This window comes from Bos mutus, chromosome 26 (genome assembly GCF_027580195.1).
Source record: "Bos mutus isolate GX-2022 chromosome 26, NWIPB_WYAK_1.1, whole genome shotgun sequence".
Classification (NCBI taxonomy): domain Eukaryota; kingdom Metazoa; phylum Chordata; class Mammalia; order Artiodactyla; family Bovidae; genus Bos; species Bos mutus.
In genome coordinates, this window is record NC_091642.1 from 46,067,481 (window position 1) to 46,088,771 (window position 21,291).

Consider the following 21,291-nt stretch of genomic DNA (forward strand, 5'->3'; position numbering starts at 1 on the left):
TCCAGGCAAGAATAGTGGAGTGGGTTGCCATGCCCTCCTCCAAGGGATCTTCCCGACCCAGGGATCAAACCCACATCTCTTAAGTCTCCTGCATTGGCAGGCAGGTTCTTTACCACTAGTACCGCCTGGGGTCTCTCCCATGTTTGTATGGACACGTGCTCAGTCATGTCCGACACTTTGTGACCTCAGATTATAGCCCACCATGCTCCCCTTTCCATGGAATTTTCCATGCAAGAGCTACCTGGAGCCTATTCCATGTACAGTGTTATTAAATTTTTGTTTCCTTTCCTACTATTTATCTGTCTCATGTTAATTTAATTCAGACCAGCCAGAAAACTGGAATGGTAATGGAAAACATCTTCCTCCCCAACATGCCCAAATGACGTGATGTGTTATACATATGTTAAAAAGATATAACTTCTTTTTAGCAGGTTAAGGGAACTGACTTTCAACAACATAATCACAATTTATAAGCAAAAATGTAACAGTAAAATAAAAAAATCTTTGAGAAATATTATGGCAGAGAATAAAGACAATTAATAAGTTGGATTAAGAGAACTTATAAAACATTCTGATTTATCAAATTATACTGAACCAACCAAAAATTTTTAAATTTCTCTTTTGATTTGTTATTTAAAACAATGGATGTGCACAGAATTTGATATTCGGAAAATTGACTCTTAGCTTTCCATCTTTAAGAATGGACTACACAAAATATGCAAAAATTGACTTTCTAAAAAAAAAAAAAAGACTATCAATAAGCTGTTTTTATGGAGCATATGTATTTTCTCTTTGTCCAGAAAGTGAAATAGACAGTACTGTGCAGTTGGGATAAGGGGGAGAGTGATAAACAGATGGAGACTTCTGAATGTTCAACAGTGGTCATGAGCCAAACCATAAAGTAGCCTCACTGTGGAAAGAATATCTACCTGTTTCCTAACAGCTTGAGTAGGATAAAGAACAGAAAATGGAAATCTTGCAAGTATACTGCAAGTACATAGGCATAGTGGGTAAGCACATAAATGTTGAACTATAATGCTTGGGATTTTGTCCTTTCCTTACAATTTCTTAACACAAGTACTGGAAAGGGTTGCCATTTCCTTCTCCAAGGGATCTTTCCAACCCAGAGATTGAACCCACATCTCTTGCATCTCCTGCATTGGCAGGCAGACTCTTTACCACTAGCACCACCTAGGAAGCCCATTTATTTGTTTACTTACACATTTTAGTGCTCAAAGTAAATATTTTGAAATTATTGGCAGTCCTTTCTTAGGGAAAATAAGACATTCATCACTGACTTTTGCCATGAACTTGTGCAATTATTTGCCTATGTGAGGATTTTACATTCTTGACCTATTACCTCAGAAGTATCCCTGTGATTTTTTCCACCAGTGGGGCCGGTGTATGAATAGATATTACGTGCATCATTCCTTTGTGGTGGTAGCTGTTCAGTTGCTCAATTGTGTCCTACTCTTTGATGGGTAATAGCAAATAACGAGGTTTTGCTTTTTGCTGTGTTGGGTTTTGTTGTGTTTCCACTGCAAATATTGCCTTCAGTCAAGAGATCAATAAAATTATAGACAGAGGCAGCTCCATTACTCTGAGTTTCAGAATGCAGACTGAATATAGCAGTCACTACCAACCTGAGATGGGCATAGAATGTGAAATTTGGCAACAAAACCCTAGACATTTTAACTAACTCACAATTTAGTGCTTAAAATTGGATTGTACCATAATAAACACCCCCCAAAAAATAAATAGCACTGACATCAAGATAAGGTGGTAAGGAAACTGTTATTGCTTGTTGCAAGGATGGGAAATTATGTTAGGCAGTTATGAATCATTTAGCAAGGCTGCTGTGTGCAGTGATTTGGAAAGCAAAGGCTGTACCAAAAGAAGTCATGGCTCTGACATCAGACATAGCCATGTAATTAATGTCTGCCTCTAGGTAAAGCACCTGCCTGCAATGCGGGAGACCTGGGTTCAATGCCTGGGTCAGGAAGATCGCTTGGAGAAGGAAATGGCAAACTGCTCCAGTACTCTTGCCTGGAAAATTCCATGGACTTAGAAGCCTGGTAGGCTACAGTCCATGGGGTCGCAGAGTCCCACATGACTGAGCGACTTCACTTTCTAGTGATAGGATTATACATCCTTGCCATAATTGAATCACTAGCAGAATTGTGACCTGGTTTGGTGAAGGAAATGTGGGTAGAAGGGTCCCGTGTTACTTTCAGAAGAAGCATTATGTGACAGCATGTGGTTTATTGTACCTCTCTTTTCAGTCTGTCAGAGGAACAACACTGTCCCAGGTAGAGGCTGTTCCACTATTCTGAAATAGAATGAAAATCATGAAGAATAGGGGTAGAATTTTTTTTTCAGAGCTAGAATTGATTCATGATGGACACACAGTGTGCGTAGGAAATAACACTTTATGTTACTAATTGTTGAAATTTTGAGTGTGAGTGTATAATATAAACCTGGCAGTCCTTACTGAGACAATTAAGAACTTAAATAGTGCTTGCCTCATTGTTGTTGCTGTTGTTCAGTCATGTCCAACTCTTTGTAACCCATGGACTGCAGCACATGAGGCTTGCCTGTCCTTCATCATCTCCCAGAGTTTGCTCAAACTCATGTCCATTGAGTCAGTGATGCCATCCAGTCATCTCAGCCTCTGTCATCCCCTTCTCCTCCTGCCTGCAATCTTTCCTAGCATCAGGGTCTTTTCCAATGAGTCGGCTCTTCTCATCAGCTGACTAAAGTACTGGAGCTTCAGCTTCAGTATCCAATGAATGTTAAGGGTTGATTTCCTTTAGGATTGACTGGTTTGATATCCTTGCAGTCCAAGGGACTCTCAAGAATCTTCTCTAGCACCACAATTTAAAGGTATCAATTCTTAAGTGCTCAGAATTGTTTATAGTCCATCTCTCACATCTGCACATGATTATTGGAAGTAGTCATGCCTCACTAAGTTCCACATAAGTGTTATTATATAGCTATTATTATTATATGAGTATGATGATGATGGTGATGGTACAAGGAGAATCCATGTGTAAGAAAGGATTATACTAGTGGTAACAGGGATGTGTCAAACAGTCGATGAGAATGTAAGTCATAAATTATAAGGGTAATTTGAAAGCAAAAAAATGCTTTTATATGGATAAAATAAGCTGAGACCTATCGTATTTGAGTATAATATAGAGTCACATTTGGAAGCATAGCTCTCATCTTTAAAGTGATGGAAGTAGATCAAAATTTCAGAGGGACAAAGATGCAGAAAGCTGCTAGAGTCAACACATTTTAGTGATCTGAATCTTGAGAAGTTTGCTCCAAATCCAATGGTGTGTAAGCAAAAGTTTAACTACTGATCTGGACTGGAGGGTACTGATTCATTGCATTTGCTAGTTTTGATGGCATAAAAACACCCACCATGGGCCATTTCAAGCTAGCATTGTGACATAAGCAAACAAAACTGGGGAGAGAGGCACACAGCCTGTTTTCAGGATCCCAGTGTGTGCTCTGGCACCAGCACACCAGTCTCACAGGCTTCACTGTTAGTTCAGAATTACAAAGGAGGAACATGCTTTAGAGCAAGATCTGACCAATTCTGGAAGAAAAAGTCCCACCTAATACTAAAGCTGATCAGCACAACAAGTTTGAAAAAATAAAAGCTCCCGGTAATATTTTCCTCCATGAAATGCCATCAAAAAAGCAGCTAGGGAAAATATCGTTAATAGGATATTTTGAGGAAAATCACAGCCTCCCGAACAACTTTTAGAAAGAACGAAAGGAAAATACTTACAAGAGGAAAGGAAAGGGGCTGGGGAGGGAAACAAAGATTGTTGTCTGAAAAGAAACCACTTTGATCTCAGTCAAAACAGATTATTTTGAAGTCAGTCTTCTGTTATCTTCGAAAATATATTTCTCCATAAATCCTGTCTTTCTAAATTGAGCTGTGAGTCAGCAGTGGGCAGTGCTGTGTGTGAAAAAGATGAGAATGTATCCAGAAGTACCTCTAATACATTCTGTTATTAGAAGACTTTGCGAGAGTAATTTGACAGAGCTTTTCAACTTTTAGGTCACTAGTTTCAATTCAGTCTCAGTTGATCATGAGCAAAAGTGTATGGTTGGTGGCTTATAAAAAATGCCTTGATGGTGTCACCCTAGTTCTTTCTAATAGAGACTGCCATCGCAATTGGCATCTTTTCTTTCTCTTCTACCAGAAGCACAAAGGGTGAATAGAAATGTCACTTCAAGTATTTTCTCAGCTTTTGTACTAGAGAAATTTGAGATATGAAAAAGGCCAACTCCTTTTCATCTTTAACTCACAGGTAGAATTATTCTCCTGTACTACGGTTCCAAGATATTTCTGGGATTTGAAATGAAACCAGAGCCATTTTAGAAGTAAAATTATATCTAACTTACAGAAAGTTAAATTATACAAAGGCACATTCTTAAGAAATATTTAAATGTTAAACATGTACAATTTCTTGGCCTGAACTTACAAATCTAAGATTTATTTTTCTTTACTTTTTGTTTAAACAAAATAAATTCCCATTATAGGTAAACAAAAATTTTCATTATTCTATAAATGTAACTATTTAATATTTGGTTTTCTATATTTTATCATTTACATGACTCAACTAATGCTTTATTTCTCCTAAAGAAGCTACAGGATTTTTTTTTTTTTAATTTTGTTGTTCAGTCACTTGGTCACTTCCGACTCTTTGCGATCCCATGGACTATACAGAACACCAGGCTACCTTATCCTTCATTATCTCCCAGAGTGTGCTCAAACTCATGTCCTTTGAGTCAGTGATGCCACACAACCATCTCATCCTCTGCCATCAGCTTCTCCTCCTGCCCTCAATCTTTCCTAGCATCAGGGTCTTTTTCAGTGACTTGGCTCTTTGTAGGAGGCGGCCAAAGTATTGTAGCTTCAGCTTCACCATCAGTCCTTCCAATGAATATTCAGAGTTGATTTCCTTTACGATTGACTGGTTTGATCTCCTTGCAGTCCAAGGGACTCAGGCAAGAATACTGGAATGGAGAGACTTTTCATTTTCCAGGGGATCTTCTAGGACCAGGGATCAAATCCGGGTCTCCTGCATTGCAGGCAGATTCTCTATTGTTTGAGCCACCAAGGAAGCCTATTTTATCCATTAAAATCCCCCAAATTTCCTTATTACTAATATATTTACTTTTATATAATTTTATTTCCCTATGTTTTAATAGTAAATGACCAACAGAAGTAAATTCACTCTAGTTACCTAGATAAAAAGCAACAAAATAGAGAAAAGAGCAGAGGTAAAAAGAAGTATCTGGTAATGCCAGCCAGAATTTTAGCAGCCTCAGAAAATGAGCGGGGTATAACAGAATGAGCTTTGTTTTGGAAATGTTGATAATTTCATCAACTGATTTAGGCCCCATTTACTTTCTATAAGATTCATTTCCCACATTTAGATAATGAGGTTGATATGTTTCATTATTTTCAGCACTCCTTCTAGTGCAAACATTCGGTGGAACCTTTAATTTTATATCATCAGGGTTTGAGAGAGAGGGTGTATTCAAATAGGATTGCAAGATGCCTCATGTCATCTCATTTGATGACAAAGGTCAATGCTGGGATTTTCCTAAATCATCACATTTGAAGAAAAAAAAAAATCTTTGAAGATTTCTAATCTTCAAAGGCAGCTTCCTGAATTCTCATGTCAGCAACTCCTGCTATTCCCATATAACACCAGGAGATGATAAATTCTCTGTCCTCTGAATATCCGTAGATAAAGTAATGTCTTGCACTCATGAGTTTTATAGCAAGTGACAGTTATCATCAACAGTACAAGTAGCCCAACTTGAAACTGTAGGTTCAGTTGAAAATATAGCATTTTCTGGCCAAATATGCTTTAGCCAGGAATATATAAATTGTGAAAATCAAGCTATCATTCTGCAAGTAACTCATATGCCCAAGTATCAAGAGCTGCAAATGGAAATATCACCTAAATCTACCCCCTTCATCTAAACAAATAAACTGAGGCACAGCAATTACAAGGTTTTCCCATGGCCACAAAATAAAATTGTCTACCTCTGAATTAGAATGCCTACCATCAGTTGGTGAATCTAAAGTCATTTTCTATACTGAACACTGCAGCAAAAATAAATCCTGCAGGGGCAAAGGAATCCAAGACAGAACACAAGAGTCAGCTGCAAACACTTTGGATGCAAAGTATAAGATATTCAAGTGCATGCTTCCAATCCTTTCATTCCCTCTTGTGATGACTGCAGCTAATTCCTGCCAGCTAACGTTAGTGCTTCAATAGTGGCAATCAATAGAATAGATTTGCTGTGGAAACCCTCCATCCATATTATCCCTACTTTCCTTTCCAGATGGAATTGTCATTCATCAGAGTGTAAGTGACATGTGAGGTTTTCTCCCTTCTTGCATGGATATTAAACCCATTAGCCTTCAAGGTTGTTGCTAGAATTTTATATGTAAACTAAGGAGCATACCTGTAGATTTAATAAAACAGCACCGATCCTCATGGCCTCACTGATTTCAAGGCTATACATCAGCTGGGGAAAGCGAGGAGGGCTTTGATTATTTGGAGGAAGCACTTCAATGTACACAGTGCAGATGGAATGCCTGCAGAGAAAGAGAAGCAAACAAGACGGGTAAAAATCTACATCACATTTAATGACAGAGTGCATTTGATATTCTGTTGTTGGGTTTACAGGAGAGAGAAATTCTGAATTTTTATGGGAAATAATAAAGCAATTCAGAATAAAAGGGTGGAAAAACAAAAGCTACTACCAAAAGATGATGTTTTTATGAAATTATCTTAGCAAAAGAAAAAAAAAAACATGTCTCAGGTATGGATTTTTCCTACTTAGATTAATAGTGTGAATTAAAAATAAATAACTGTGCAAATAGAGGTAATGAATTAAATTGCCTTGACTTTTGACTTTATTTTGTAATGCTTCTCTAATAGCAAAAAAACTACTCTAAATATTTGGTAATAAGAGCTGTCCTTGGGGATTTCTTCCTATTAAACCAGCAGAGGGAGTATTGATTAAAATAACACAGAAAACAAAATATGGGCTGTGTTTTATTAGCTTTTTTGCTGACATCAATGGCTTAATGAAATGCATGTCAAGAGTCAGGATCATAAAGTAACAGTTGTGTAAAATAGTTGCAAACAATACCAAATCTGTTTTTAAGTCTTCTTTAAAGAGTATAATATAAAAATTTGGAAGTTAGATTTAACTGAAGGCTTAGATCGATCGACATTTGTTTTTGAGGGACACAAGTTATTCTACTATTAGAAGGACAAAACCATTAGCATTGATATAATCACCTTTATTGATATATCTAAACTCTGAAATTTCCTTAAGTAGCAAAATCTGAAGAAGCAACATATTCAAGATTGGTACAGAAGAAATGTAGTCTAGACTATATTAATGAGACCTGGGGTTTACAAAGTTAGTATTCTATCATTAAAACATACCACCACTGCCTAAGTGTATGCTTTAACTTACTTTAACAAAATCATGCCTTTTTATTCAAAACACATTTCTTACAGTTTCTATTTGGGGGCTAAAATTTTCTTAAAGTAGCCCAAAAATCTTTAAGTGCATCAGTTAAAAACATGTTACTGAAAACATTTTTCTGAGATTATTAATCTATATTTGTTTACTTTGAAAGCTCTTAAGAGAAATACAGATCATCAGTTCAGTTCAGTTCAGTCACTCAGTCGTGTCCAACTCTTTGCCACCCCATGAATTGCAGCACACCAGGCCTCCAAGTCCATCACCAACTCCCAGAGTTCACTCAGACTCACGTCCATCGAGTCAGTGATGCCATCCAGCCATCTCATCCTCTGTTGTCCCCTTCTCCTCCTGCCCCCAATCCCTCCCAGCATCAGAGTCTTTTCCAATGAGTCAACTCTTCACATGAGGTGGCCACAGTACTGGAGTTTCAGCTTTAGCATCATTCCTTCCAAAGAAATCCCAGGGCTGATCTCCTTCAGAATGGACTGGTTGGATCTCCTTGTAGTCCAAGGGACTCTCAAGTGTCTTCTCCAACACCATAATTCAAAAGCATCAATTCTTCAGCGTTCAGCTTTCTTCACAGTTCAACTCTCACATCCATACATGACTACTGGAAAAAACCATAGCCTTGACTAGACGAACCTTTGTTGGCAAAGTAATGTCTCTGCTTTTGAATATGCTATCTAGGTTTGTCATAACTTTCCTTCCAAGGAGTAAGCGTCTTTTAATTTCATGGCTGCAGTCACCATCTGCAGTGATTTTGGAGCCCCCAAAATAAAAAGTCTGACACTGTTTCCACTGTTTCCCCATCTATTTCGCATGAAATGATGGGACCAGATGCCATGATCTTAGTTTTCTGAATGTAGAGCTTTAAGCCAACTTTTTCACTTTCCTCTTTCACTTTCATCAAGAGGCTTTTTAGTTCCTCTTCACTTTCTGCCATAAGGGTGGTGTCATCTGCATTTCTGAGGTTATTGATATTTCTCCCGGCAATCTTGATACCAGCTTGTGCTTCTTCCAGCCCAGCGTTTCTCACGATGTACTCTGCATATAAGTTAAATAAGCAGGGTAACAATATACAGCCTTGATGTACTCATTTTTCTATCTGGAACCAGTCTGTTGTTCCATGTCCAGTTCTAACTGTTGCTTCCTGACCTGCATATAGGTTTCTCAAGAGGCTGGTCAGGTGGTCTGGTATTCCCACCTCTTTCAGAATTTTCCACAGTTTATTGGCAAAGAAAATTTTTTTTAGCTTATCACCTTATAATATGCCTAAGTTTAAATCTTTTCTGAACATATTCTCAGTAGAATAGATACCTGTAGAATACTAAGTACCTCTAAAAATTTGCAGTGACTTAAAAAAATTCATACTTATATTTACCACAATATTGTTCCAAAGCAATCTCAATCTAAATTAAAATCTTTTAGACTTCATAATTAGTTAATGCATCTGCATTATTTCTTGCTCTGATATCATCTGATTATTAAAATTCACCATTAAAATTAATCAAAATATAATTGCTTTTCTAATTTTTTTTTTACAATTCGTGTTTTAAGGGTAAGATGTTTAAAGTAGGTTAAAATGGATGGTGAAATGTTGCTTATAAACTTAGAGGTATCAAGTTTACCCTTATCAGTACTATAATGGCGGGATTCCCTGGTGGCTCAGTGGTATAGAACCCCCCCGCCATGCAGGAAACCCAAATTTGATCCCTGAGTCGGGAAGATCCCCTAGAGAAGGAAATGGTAATCCATGCCAGTATTCTTGCCTGGGCAATTCCATGGAGAGAGGAGCCTTGCAGGTTATATACAGTCCACGGGATCGCAAAAGAGTCAGACATGACTCAGTGACTAAACAACAACTATGATGGATAGATGAAAAAGAGAAATATCAGGAAGTTAAAAATTTTAGTGTGCAAAGAGCCCCACTTTTCATTATGTGGGAATCAAGTAATTGTCAGTATGAGTGGGCATATTATTCTCCCAGGTGGTGATCTCATTCCAACAGCCATCCCAAGATAAACATTACTGCTAATATTACCCTTCATCATTCTGAGTTATTTTCTTAGTGTTTGTTACATATAAAGTGATTCACACATTTTACTATTTCTTCCTTTTTGCTGCAGGCACATCCTCTGTGCATAATAAGCCCAATAACATTTACCCTCCACCATATTGATAATAATCCTAGCTGAGTAATGTTGAGCACTGGATTTTTAACCACACATTCCTAGGTTAAAATTTTGATGCTACCAGATATGATCATAGGCAACTGACTTCTTTCAGTTTCACTATCTGAAACTCCAGTACTTTGGCCACCTCATGCGAAGAGTTGACTCATTGGAAAAGACTCTGATGCTGGGAGGGATTGGGGGCAGGAGGAGAAGGGGACAACAGAGGATGAGATGGCTGGATGGCATCACTGACTCGATGGACGTGAGTCTCAGTGAACTCCGGGAGTTGGTGATGGACTAGGAGGCCTGGTGTGCTGCAATTCATGGGATCGCAAAGAGTCGGACACGACTGAGCGACTGACTGATCTGATCTGATCTTCATCTGATAACTAAATATAATAATAACATTAAGATTAGCATAAGGGTTAAATATGTGTGTGTGTGTGCACATGTGTATGTATGTATATATAAATATATGAAGTCAAGTGAAAGTGTTAGCTGCTCAGGTGTGTCTGACTCTGGGACCTCATGGACTGTAGCCCATCAGGCTCTTCTGTCCATGGAATTCTCCAGGCGAGAACACTGTAGCGGGTAGCCAATCCTTTTTCCATGGGATCTCCACGACCAAGGGATCAAACCCAGGTCTCCAGAATCACAGGGAGATTCTTTACCATCTGAGATGCCAGGGAAGTACATACTGAAAAACATACATATATCAGTTATTATTGATAACTATTCAAAATAAGGTTTCTTATTCTATTCTTTGAAATGGAATTAATAAGCTTGCATTTATCTTATTCATATCCCTTTAAATATTTTACATTTTAATTGCATTTTTCCACTTTTCTAAGCTAAAATCTACAGGTGCAGTATCCTCTCTCCTTTCCCGAGTGGATTGTGGTGGTGTTAGGGTTTAGACATACTGGATCCTAATCTTTTAGTGTGGGACTGGAAATCTACATTTTCCACGAATATATAAGGTTTTTCTCACACAAATTTGATTTAGAAGACCAGGGTCCCAGAAGTTCATGGGGAGTAAAACATGCAGATTCCCCTGCCTTTTAAGTTTGGAGTCCAGGGGATTCCTCTACAAGCTGACCTAAAACCCTGGTAACCCTGGAGGCAAGAGAGTCCCTCACTTTTTTGACCTAAAAAACACCTGTACTCTAAATTCAAAGTTTCCTTTCAAAAATCTAGAACCTTCCTGTTTTTGATATTCATTAGAGCTTCAACTTACTGGTGTGGAATACTTCATAAAAGTTTTATCTGAACATGGGTCTCTTTCTGCTCTTAAAAGTACAATTTATGCTAAACTTATTGTACTTTACATATTTCCTTATTCTTCCCCCTTTGACTAAACTGTTTACATCCACAACCCTACAGTAATGACTTCTAACTCATAAGAAGCTTGTGTATTTGGCACAGAGAAGAAAAAAATTAAATGCAAAACAAAAAAAGATTCTATTTCCCAAGGCACAAGCCAGTGAACACCAAGGTCCATCATGACTGTCTCCTTCATCTGCACTTACTTCTTCGCTTCCTTTGCTCCTTTCCAGTAATTCAAATGCTAGAATCACTAATCATTCCCAACCCTTTCTCCTCACACACACATTTGGATTTTAGAGTTATTTGAGTACGATCATATTTCAAGGTCTTAAGTTTTTCATCTTTAACATCCTGGCACTTTGCTACAATAAGTTGAAATAAGCACCAACCTTCTTGATGGTTATGGCCTTCTAAAACTCTATCCTCTTTTTAGCCCTGATGTTAATATAGTGTCAGAGTTAGCTTGCTAAAATTGAATCCTGATAGTATTAACAATAAAATAATATCATTAATGCTGTATAAAGATTAGTAATTCAATATCATTAATTAAGCACATAACAAAACAGGACAGTCACAAGGTAAATAATAACATTCTATGGGAACACTTTGTATTACATTTTACAGCTAGTCTTAAATGCATAAAACTGAGAATCTATATGATATAAATTTTATTTTTATAATATAGTCAGATTTATAGTAGATAAATCTATAAACACAAAAATCATAAAGTTTTTATTTCTCATTTGGTAATGAGTTCAAAGTAGAGTAAGAAAGGTGGTGTAACTTCTCAGATAATCATATGTTTTTAAAAGACCCTGGAAACCATCTAGTTTAACTCTCATTTTATGAAAGAATATTAGAAAATCAGAAAGATTAAGTGAGAGATTCAAGGTTGTGAAGACAATTAGCAACAGAAGACAAACTCAAAGGCAAAACTTACAAATTTAAAATCTGCCTGCCTTTTCTCCCCACATTCTACAAGAACAAAACTGGGAAGTAAACAAGACTTTTTAATTATCTCATGTGTGTGTATGTTTCTGTGTGAGAGCATAAAACATCTGTGGTTTGCAAGGAAGGATGTTATCTCACAGAAAATCACAAATTTGAAGTATTTGGATCAGACTATAATATCACAATCAATTTTAATTGTTTATATTATGAATCAAACTTCACCAATAGCATTTTGTTTTTAAGAACAAAATAAAATATAAATAAAAAGAGGTTGTGAAGAGAGGCCTAAGAAGCCTTAACTTCAAAAATGGTATAATTTTTAAGAAAATAAAAAGTCACATTTTTTGGATATGACAATACTACTCAGTGGTACTGAGATAATGTTCTTGACATTTAGAAGATTGCACAGTCTGTATAGTAATTTTCTTTTAAATGTGTCAACACATGCTATGAGGTATCTATTTGTAACTCTATATTTCTACCTTGTTTCTAAGAGGATCATCAAAATAAAAGCTTAACTTTTTTTTTTCCTTTGTCTTCACCAATATCACAATAAAAAAGCTGTATTTACACTTCAGTGTTCATAGGTTCTGTTTTATTATTTTGGAAATACATACAGGGATCCATAGGAGCAACACTCCCAGATTTAAAACTAACCTAAGACTTCAGAGAAATTTCTCAGGGAAAGTTACAGGGACAAGATGCACGTAGGTATAAAAACCACAGGGCGTTACAGACAGGGAAAAACATGTGTGCAAATTCAGAGACCAATAAATAAGAAAACAATACCTTTTGTACAACTAAAGAAAAAGACATAATTAGGGCAATGGTAGGAATTAAGACTAGAGAGATGAGCAAGAGTCACAGCCTTCTGGTACTCATGTGCTCTACTTACTGATTTAAATTTCAGTTTAACAACAATGGGATTGGTTGATAGATTTTAACAGTTCCCACAGCAGACAATACTTTGCTGTGTCTCTGTATCATTGCTTTTATTGTTTTTTTCTGCTAGGATACCTCATTTTCCTTCCTGTCCAAGTTAAACTGCACTTGTAATTATACTATGCTATATCCAGATTTACCAGTGCCTCTATATGAATGCTGTGAGGGCAAAAAGCTCATCTTGTCTTATATTTCTAGTGCTTCCCAAGAGGAAACTCAGTACAATTTTTCTAAAATGAATACTTCCATAAATTTTTATTATTAATGTTAAATATATAATGTGAAGTTATTTTAAAATACATATATTCATAATTGAAAAATAATTTTATTTGAGAATGGGTGATTTAATATTGTGTTAGTTAGATACAACCTTGAATTCCATGAAAATAGATTATCAAAAAAGTATTCCTTGCCAGGCATCAGTTGTTTTATCATGATTTGTTTTATATTTGGGGAAGGGATTGAATTTTATCTATACATTTTGATAAATACTTAATAGTAGTACTTTAACTCATACTAAGATTAAATATTTACTTAATTTAATGCAGTTACATACAAGAAGACTTACAGACAAAAAGTAAACACTATCTAACGTATCTTACTACTTTTTAAAAATCTTTTGTTTTGTCCTCTTCTGTTTTATCAATAACTGAAAAAAAACAAAATTCCCCCAAACAAAACCACTATAGACTATGGCTCCTCTTACTCTAATTCTTTGGCTAGTTTAATCAATTAGAATAACAAACATATAAACAGTTAATTCTTCTGCTAGTTAATTCATAAATCTTCATTTTGAGAGTCAGTGTTATTGACATTTAGAATTGAGGTTGTTTATTAGAAAAGCATAAGACAGAAAATCATCATTGCTTTTAGTGTTATCATTTAATTAGGTCTACATGTCACTGCTGTCGTCTGGATCAGTTTGTAAAATATGCCACAATCTATATTTTTATGTTCATAATTTTCTAAGGGCATCTTTTTCAAAAAGAAATACTGAAAGCAAAGCCTCACAACTCTTCAGTTCAATCATCAACTCAATCTGAAAGACTAATTTTCCTCCAGAAAATAGCAAGTGTCATTATTCTAGGGAAACATAACATTATTGTGGCAGGTAGGATGGAGGTATATGGATTTTACTCTCTGCAGGTCCCACTTGATAATCAACCATCATAAGGTGGTCTTTTAGTGCCCAAACCATGGTCTATAAAGAAAACAGTGAGACTAAGTCAAATAAATGCCTCATATCACTGAAAAGACCTGTATATTCAAATTCTGAAAATGCCACTTTGTTTCTAGGAGTAGAATACAATTTGATTTAAGTAAAAACCAGTTAGACTACAAATTACTGTAAACAAAGGCTTATCAAGGCAAATCAGCAATATGACTTGCAAACCGGAACTTCAAAGCAAATTTAAAATCTCACTCACTAAATAATAAAGTTGTCTAAAAATATTAATCATAATATGCATGCACATATAGATTAGACATCTATTTAGTACAGCACTATCTTCAATGAAAATAAGTTACAAAATAGATGACTATTATCGGGTTTTAATAACATTTTAAATAATAAAGACAAGATATACTTATGTTTATAATTAGCATTAATATTATTACTATCTTATCATTTTTTTCACCAGAATAATAACTACTAAGGGTTATGGATATGAAACAGAATGAAGGGGAAGATTTTAGAATCTAAGGGTCCTGAGTTCAAGTTATGTTTCTACCTCTTGTTTATTATGGTTATCAACACTTTTTTATGAATGTGGGCAAGGGGTCATGTACCCAAGTAAGTTATCCTTTTCAGTTTTTATTTTTGGTTTATAAAAATAAATAGAGCTATGCAAGAGTTATAATTTTTTGTTAAGATTAAAATTATATATAAAGGTCACTAGCATGATGTCTAGCCCTGGCACATTAATTAAATAGCATCAGTCATCTTAACGTCCCTTCAGAATAACCCAGCATAAATGACACTATTATTTTAAATTCATTCAAACGTAGACTCTCATTTTGAATTCTGTAACTATTCACTGTATAAATGAATTCTATTTGTTTCTACACAAGATATAGCCCTTGAATGTCTTCTCACATTCAGACATGTATATCCATTTTCTTTTTGAATATATTAATATATTTATTCCAAGTAAATACAAGTAAACGTGTATGAAATTGAGCTCTTCCCTTTCACTCAAATATGTGTGCCTTATCGACATTGCTACCAATCAGTCAGCTTAGATAAAAACCTGGGAGAGACTTTCAATTTTTAATAATTGCTTCTCTCCATTTTTCCTTACTGATGGTCCAGTTCAACCCATCAGCAACGTTTTCTTAGTGGAGGTGTTCTGCCTCATCTCTCTACCTACAGCTTTTGCTGTTTGTTGTTGTTCAGTTGCTAAGTCATATCTGATTCTTTGTGTCCCCATGGACTATATAGCCCACCAAGCTCCTCTTTCCATGGAATTCTCCAGGCAAGACTACTGGAGTGGGTTGCCATTCCCTTCTCCAGGGGACCTTTATGACCCAAGGATCAAACCCGAGGCTCCTACATTGGCAGGCAGAGTCTTTACCATTGAGCCATTGGGGAAGCCTGCCTTCAGCTTCATCTTCCCCCAAATCTATCTTCTATAGGGGAACCAGAGTGATTTTCCTGAAACCAAACTCTCTCAGATGAATTTATGTTTTAAAGTCCTTCCATTGCTTCCATTGACTAGATAACTCCAAGCTTCTTAAGAAAACAAATTAAATTTTCCATGATATGACCCTTAACTCTACTGACCCTCTGAATTATAGTTAATATACTGATTTGCTGACTGACTTGCAATTATCCAAAATATCTAAAATCCAAAATATCCAAGTTATTTCAGACTTCTCCAGTTGTATAAATAATGTGATGGGCTTTATTATTATTATTATTTTTTAATGTGGTCAACCTCTGCTCATTCTCCTAACTCATCTTGTTTAGTAGATCTTCTAAATACTCCCCTGTTATGACAAGTGCCCTCATCAATGTCCCAGAAAGCTGAGAATTTACCTCAATCTCAACTTCACCATGGTAAATTGATTTATTTATAGTTCTACTTTCTACAATTCACTGTAATTTTTCTTTTGGCCTGCAAATGACAATTACTATGTTTATCTTTGTACTCTCATAAATGGTAGTTATGTAATAAATGGTTTATTGGACTGGGTAGAAAATCTTACTGTCACAGACACCTATATATATATATATATTTTTTAATAGGGACTAGGAGCAACTTCACTTTCACTTTTCACTTTCATGTATTGGAGAAGGAAATGGCAACCCACTCCAGTGTTCTTGCCTGGAGAATCCTAGGGAAGGGGGAGTCTGGTCGGCTGCCGTCTCTGGGGTCGCACAGAGTCGGACACAACTGAAGCCACTTAGCAGCAGCAGCAGGAGAGAACTGGTGTATACTTTCTGGGAAGGCAGAATTTCAAATTTAACTCTTTGTTTGGGAAACTCTAAAAAAAACTGAGTTTTGTGTCATATCATCTATTAATCCAATTCATCTATTTAAAAACCCAAAATGACATTTATTAAAAATCTAGGAAAAGAAACAAAAAAGATGCTTGTTTAGAACTTAGGGCGTCCAGAAATTGTTTTGACTTCTGGGAAAAAGAGAAAACTGAACCACAATGATTCTTATGCTTTTGAACTAGCTAGTGGAGAAGAAGCAAGGCAGACAATGAAATTCATCCTCTAAACAAAAATGCATATAGTGCATTTCATGGTAGTACTTTCAGTGCATCAGATAATACTAGGAAAGGGCTATAAAAGCATTGAGAGCTTGTTGTAGTTGCAAACAGGTTGTTAGAAAAGGATTCACAGACAAAGTGATGATTGGGTAATGACCTTGAAGGAATAAGGCCACAAAGAAATCTGAGGATAAAACCACTGCAGGCTGAAAGGAGACGAAAGTCAAGTTCAAAGGTTTGCAAGTGGGTGCAAGTCTCAGAGACAGAGAGGAGACCAGTGTGATAACTGGAGTGGACTAAGACAAAAAACACAGTAGAAGGCCAGGCAAATGTGAAGAGGTGACATGAGGAAGTGTTCTGTGGCTGCTACCAGGACAAACTGGGCTGGGCTCCACTGGCCCTTTTAATGATGTTGCCTTTTACACAGCGTGAGATGTGAAGACTCTAGAAATCTATGCAAAAGGAAGAGATGTGTTCTATGTTATCAGAATCACCCAAGCTATTGTATTGAGAAGAGACTCTGAAGGGGGCTCAGGCAGAAGTCTAATTAGACTTCTCATTAGAAGAGGTTTTCAACACTATAGACTAGAGAGAACAATGGCTTAGACTGTGATGTTATTAATGAAAGTAGTGGGATTTCTTGTTTTCTGAATGTTTTCAGGTTAGAGCTTAGATTTGTTGCTCAAGATTATATTTGGAGTTTGAAAAATAAGCACTGAGGAGGGCTCCAGAGATCCTGGCCAAAACAACTGCAAACTTGGAGATGCTTTCTACCACGCTGGACAATGAAGTCACTAAGCTTTTTGACAAACATACTGTTGAAGTGAATGCCAAGCAGGCAAGAACTAAACTCTTCCGGAGTGACCTACAGGTTTATAAATAACAGTGGGAGAAAATGGAGGCAGGATCTGTCCTCTGCAGATGAGAGTAGCAAGGAGGACTGGAAAGTACATTCATTCTTATGCAATGAGATTAAAAGATAAAATATTGAGAAACAAGAGAAAGAACAGTCTAGACATATCAATGAGGAAATACAGGGTTCTATGAAATGTCTATGATTAATGATAAGAGGGATGTGAAGAGAAAAGTCTCTCACGTGGTTATGCTTCAGGGAAAATAATGTCCAATTTTCTGCTCTGGAGGGGTTTTAATGGTCAGTGGTTTGGTTACAGTTCTGTCAAACTTTCTTGCCTTGCTAGAGTTTGGGGTAGTATTTTCCTCTACAGAATTGATCTTTTAAGAATTCTTAATCTTTGCAATTGGTTTTGGTAAATTATAACTTCTTGAAAAGTTATCCATTTTATCCATGTTTTTAAGTTTTTGCATCTATTTAAAGCAAAGCTGTCTCTTAATTATTCTTCCAATTTCTTCTGTTTCTATGTCATTTCCCTCTCAGAATTTATTAGGCAAAGTTCTACTTTCTCCCACTCTTTGACCGGGCTAGCTGATAGTTATCAATTTATCTATGCTTTTATTTATTTTTCAGAGAATTGAATTTGGATTTATTGACTTTAGAGATACAAGTAATTCGTATTGTTGTTGGACTTATTAATTCATTTTTGTGTTCCTTTGTATTTTTGTTTATTTCATCTATGTAGTATCATAAAAACTATATAAAGCCTTCACAAAAGTTTCTCAAAAAGAGAAGCATGGATGGATTTCACTAAATAAGATACCAACAAACATAATCCAGGAGTTTATTTCAAGATTAAAACACCAAAGCCTAGTGGGATTTATATCAGGAATGAAAAATAGATATATTTTAGAACTGTATTAAGATCAGTCATCCTAGCATTAGCTCAAAAAGAAAAGTCATTACTGCTTTCATAGTTGATGGATTATTTGACTTGAATAAATGACCATTCTTATTTTTTAAAAGTCAATAAAATACAAATAGATGAATGCTTTATTAACATAGTAAAATGTTTTTTAACCATAAACCAATATACTAGGAAAACATGGGAGGCCTTCCTAATTAAAATCAAGACAAACATTTTTATTGGAAGTACTATCAAATGAAATTAAAGAGAACAAAATAAACAAAAAGAAGGACATCAAAGTATCACTACTTTTAAAATGTATTATTAGATAATATAAAAATACAAACTGGAAAGCTATAAAAATATGAGAATTAAGAAAGTGTGTTAAAATTAATATAGGTTAATAACTTTTGTATGTGTAAATGTCAGCCAATTAGAAGAACAAGAAAGGAGTCCATTTACAGTAACAAAAAATGAGAAACATCCTGGCGATCCAAAAGTCTACAAGCAATAAATGCTGGAGTGGGTGTGGAAAAAAGGGAACCCTCTTACACTGTTGGTGGGAATGCAAACTAGTACAGCCACTATGGAGAACAGTGTGGAGATTCCTTAAAAAACTGGAAATAGAACTGCCTTATGATCCAGCAATCCCACTGCTGGGCATACACACTGAGGAAACCAGAAGGGAAAGAGACACGTGTACCCCAGTGTTCATCGCAGCACTGTTTATAATAGCCAGGACATGGAAGCAACCTAGATGTCCACTAGCAGATGAATGGATAAGAAAGCTGTGGTAAATATACACAATGGAGGAATACATTTGAATCAGTTCTAATGAGGTGGATGAAACTGGAGCCTACCATATAGAGTGAAGTAAGCTAGAAAGAAAAACACTAATACAGTATACTAACGCATATATATGGAATTAAGAAAGATGGTAACAATAACCCTGTATACGAGACAGCAGAAGAGACAGTGATGTATAGAACAGTCTTTTGGACTCTGTGGGAGAGGGAGAGGGTGGGATGATTTGGGAGAATGGCATTGAAACATGTATAATATCATGTATGAAAAGAGTCACCAGTCCAGGTTCTATGCACGGTACTGGATGCTTGGGGCTGGTGCACTGGGACGACCCAGAGGGATGGTATGGGGAGGCAGGAGGGAGGAGAGTTCAGGATGGGGAACACATGTATACCTGTGGCAGATTCATGTTGATATATGGCAAAACCAATAAAATATTGTTAAGTTAAGAAATAAAATTAAATTAAATTTAAAAAAATGTATAGGACATTTGTAAAAAAAATTTTTGAAAATAAAATCTACTAAAGGATACAAAAGAAAACATGGGCAAATGAAGAGACATAAAGTTCCTAGAAAGATTCAATAATGTATTAATATTAAGTTTACATTTTCTTAAAATGCATCCTGAAATTTGGAACAAACAAGAAATAAAAGGAAGATCTCAGGTGGGGAATAAATAAATGTAGTTGTAATAATTGAAAGTCTTTTTACTTTGCTTTTTCTCTTAATGTTTTTCTCATATATATATGTATACATATATATAAGAGTATATTATATATAATGATTTTCTAGATAAAATTATATATATATATATATAATTTAAAAATAATTATCCAGACACTGAGGGATGGCTTCAAATCCCTGAGACATCATGTGTTGCACGTTATCTATGAGCTCGCAGTAGCAACCTTACTTTTCATAATATACTGGACACAGGCTTCTGATATTTCCCAGTTCCCACTCCCCCTCCCAACAGAGACTTGCATCCTTCACACCTTGGAATCATAGTTCATTATTTTGTGGCTTAATCTTGACTTTATCATACTTTTTCCGCAATTTGACAAAAGAAGAATATGCAGTTCCTGAGAAACTAGTCTCTTTGATTTTCTGGTCCAATTTAGATGTTTATAAGATAAAAGAATGCTCGCTGCGCTTCTTAAATTTAATTATGGGGTTAAACCAGACCGATGAAAAGACTGCATTGGTTCTGATATAAATTACCTTCTCTCTGCTGGAGGAGCATTATCCGCTGCTTGGACGGTGAGCGCGTAAGTCCCTCCAACCATCAATTCCACCCCCGGAGCGATGGTGATAAGCCCTGTTGTTTTATTGATGATGAAGTCTCCCTGAGCCCCAACCAGGATTTCATATGTGATCTCCCCGTTTGACCCTTCGTCTGCGTCGACTGCAGTGAGCTGGAATTGAAAATCACAACATAAATTCTCTGGGGACTCAACTTTTCACCATCACGTCATTTTTTCCCCCCAACAAAAGAAGCTTGCTTTCAAATACACACACAGTAAATAAAGAAAGTTCTCTCGTCATATACACTCTTGTTTTCTTGAATTTAGGCTACTGTGTTCAAATAATGAAGCAATCACATCAGAAAATATTTTTTTGTTGTTGTTCTTGTGAGAGTGATAAAAGGCTTTGAATCTTGAAAGCTATTTTTATTTTAACTTGCTGCTGCTGCTGCTGCTGCTGAGTCGCTTCCGTCGTGCCCGACTCTGTGCGACCCTGTGGACGGCAGCCCACCAGGCTCCCCTGTCCCTGGGATTCTCCAGGCAAGAACACTGGAGTGGGTTGTTCTAACAATAACACTGGAGTGGGTTATTTTAACTTACTAAACCAAAAAAGAAAGAGAACCTTAACAGCGAATCTAATGTCCCTATAGGATTTTTTTTTTTCCCTCTCTCTCATCACCTGCTTTTAACACATAAATGCACATTACTATAGACTGCTGCTGCCGCCAAGTCAACTTCAGTTGTGTCCGACTGACTCTCTGTGACCCATAGACGGCAGCCCACCAGGCTCCTCTGTCCCTGGGATTCTCTAGGCAAGAATATTGGAAT

The 21,291-nt window shown here is 36.2% G+C and overlaps 1 protein-coding gene across 1 annotated transcript in view; it reads right to left on the reverse strand.

Moving 5' to 3' along the window:
- PCDH15 (protocadherin related 15) overlaps nt 1-21,291 on the reverse strand; it is a 1,047,422-nt gene that overhangs the window by 326,842 nt on the left and 699,289 nt on the right. Inside the window, exons 14-15 of the mRNA XM_070363570.1 lie at nt 20,441-20,634; nt 6,505-6,637 (exon numbers count right to left, since the gene is read on the reverse strand). Coding sequence (XP_070219671.1) covers nt 6,505-6,637; nt 20,441-20,634 — 327 coding nt within the window. The remainder of the gene's footprint in view (nt 1-6,504; nt 6,638-20,440; nt 20,635-21,291) is intronic.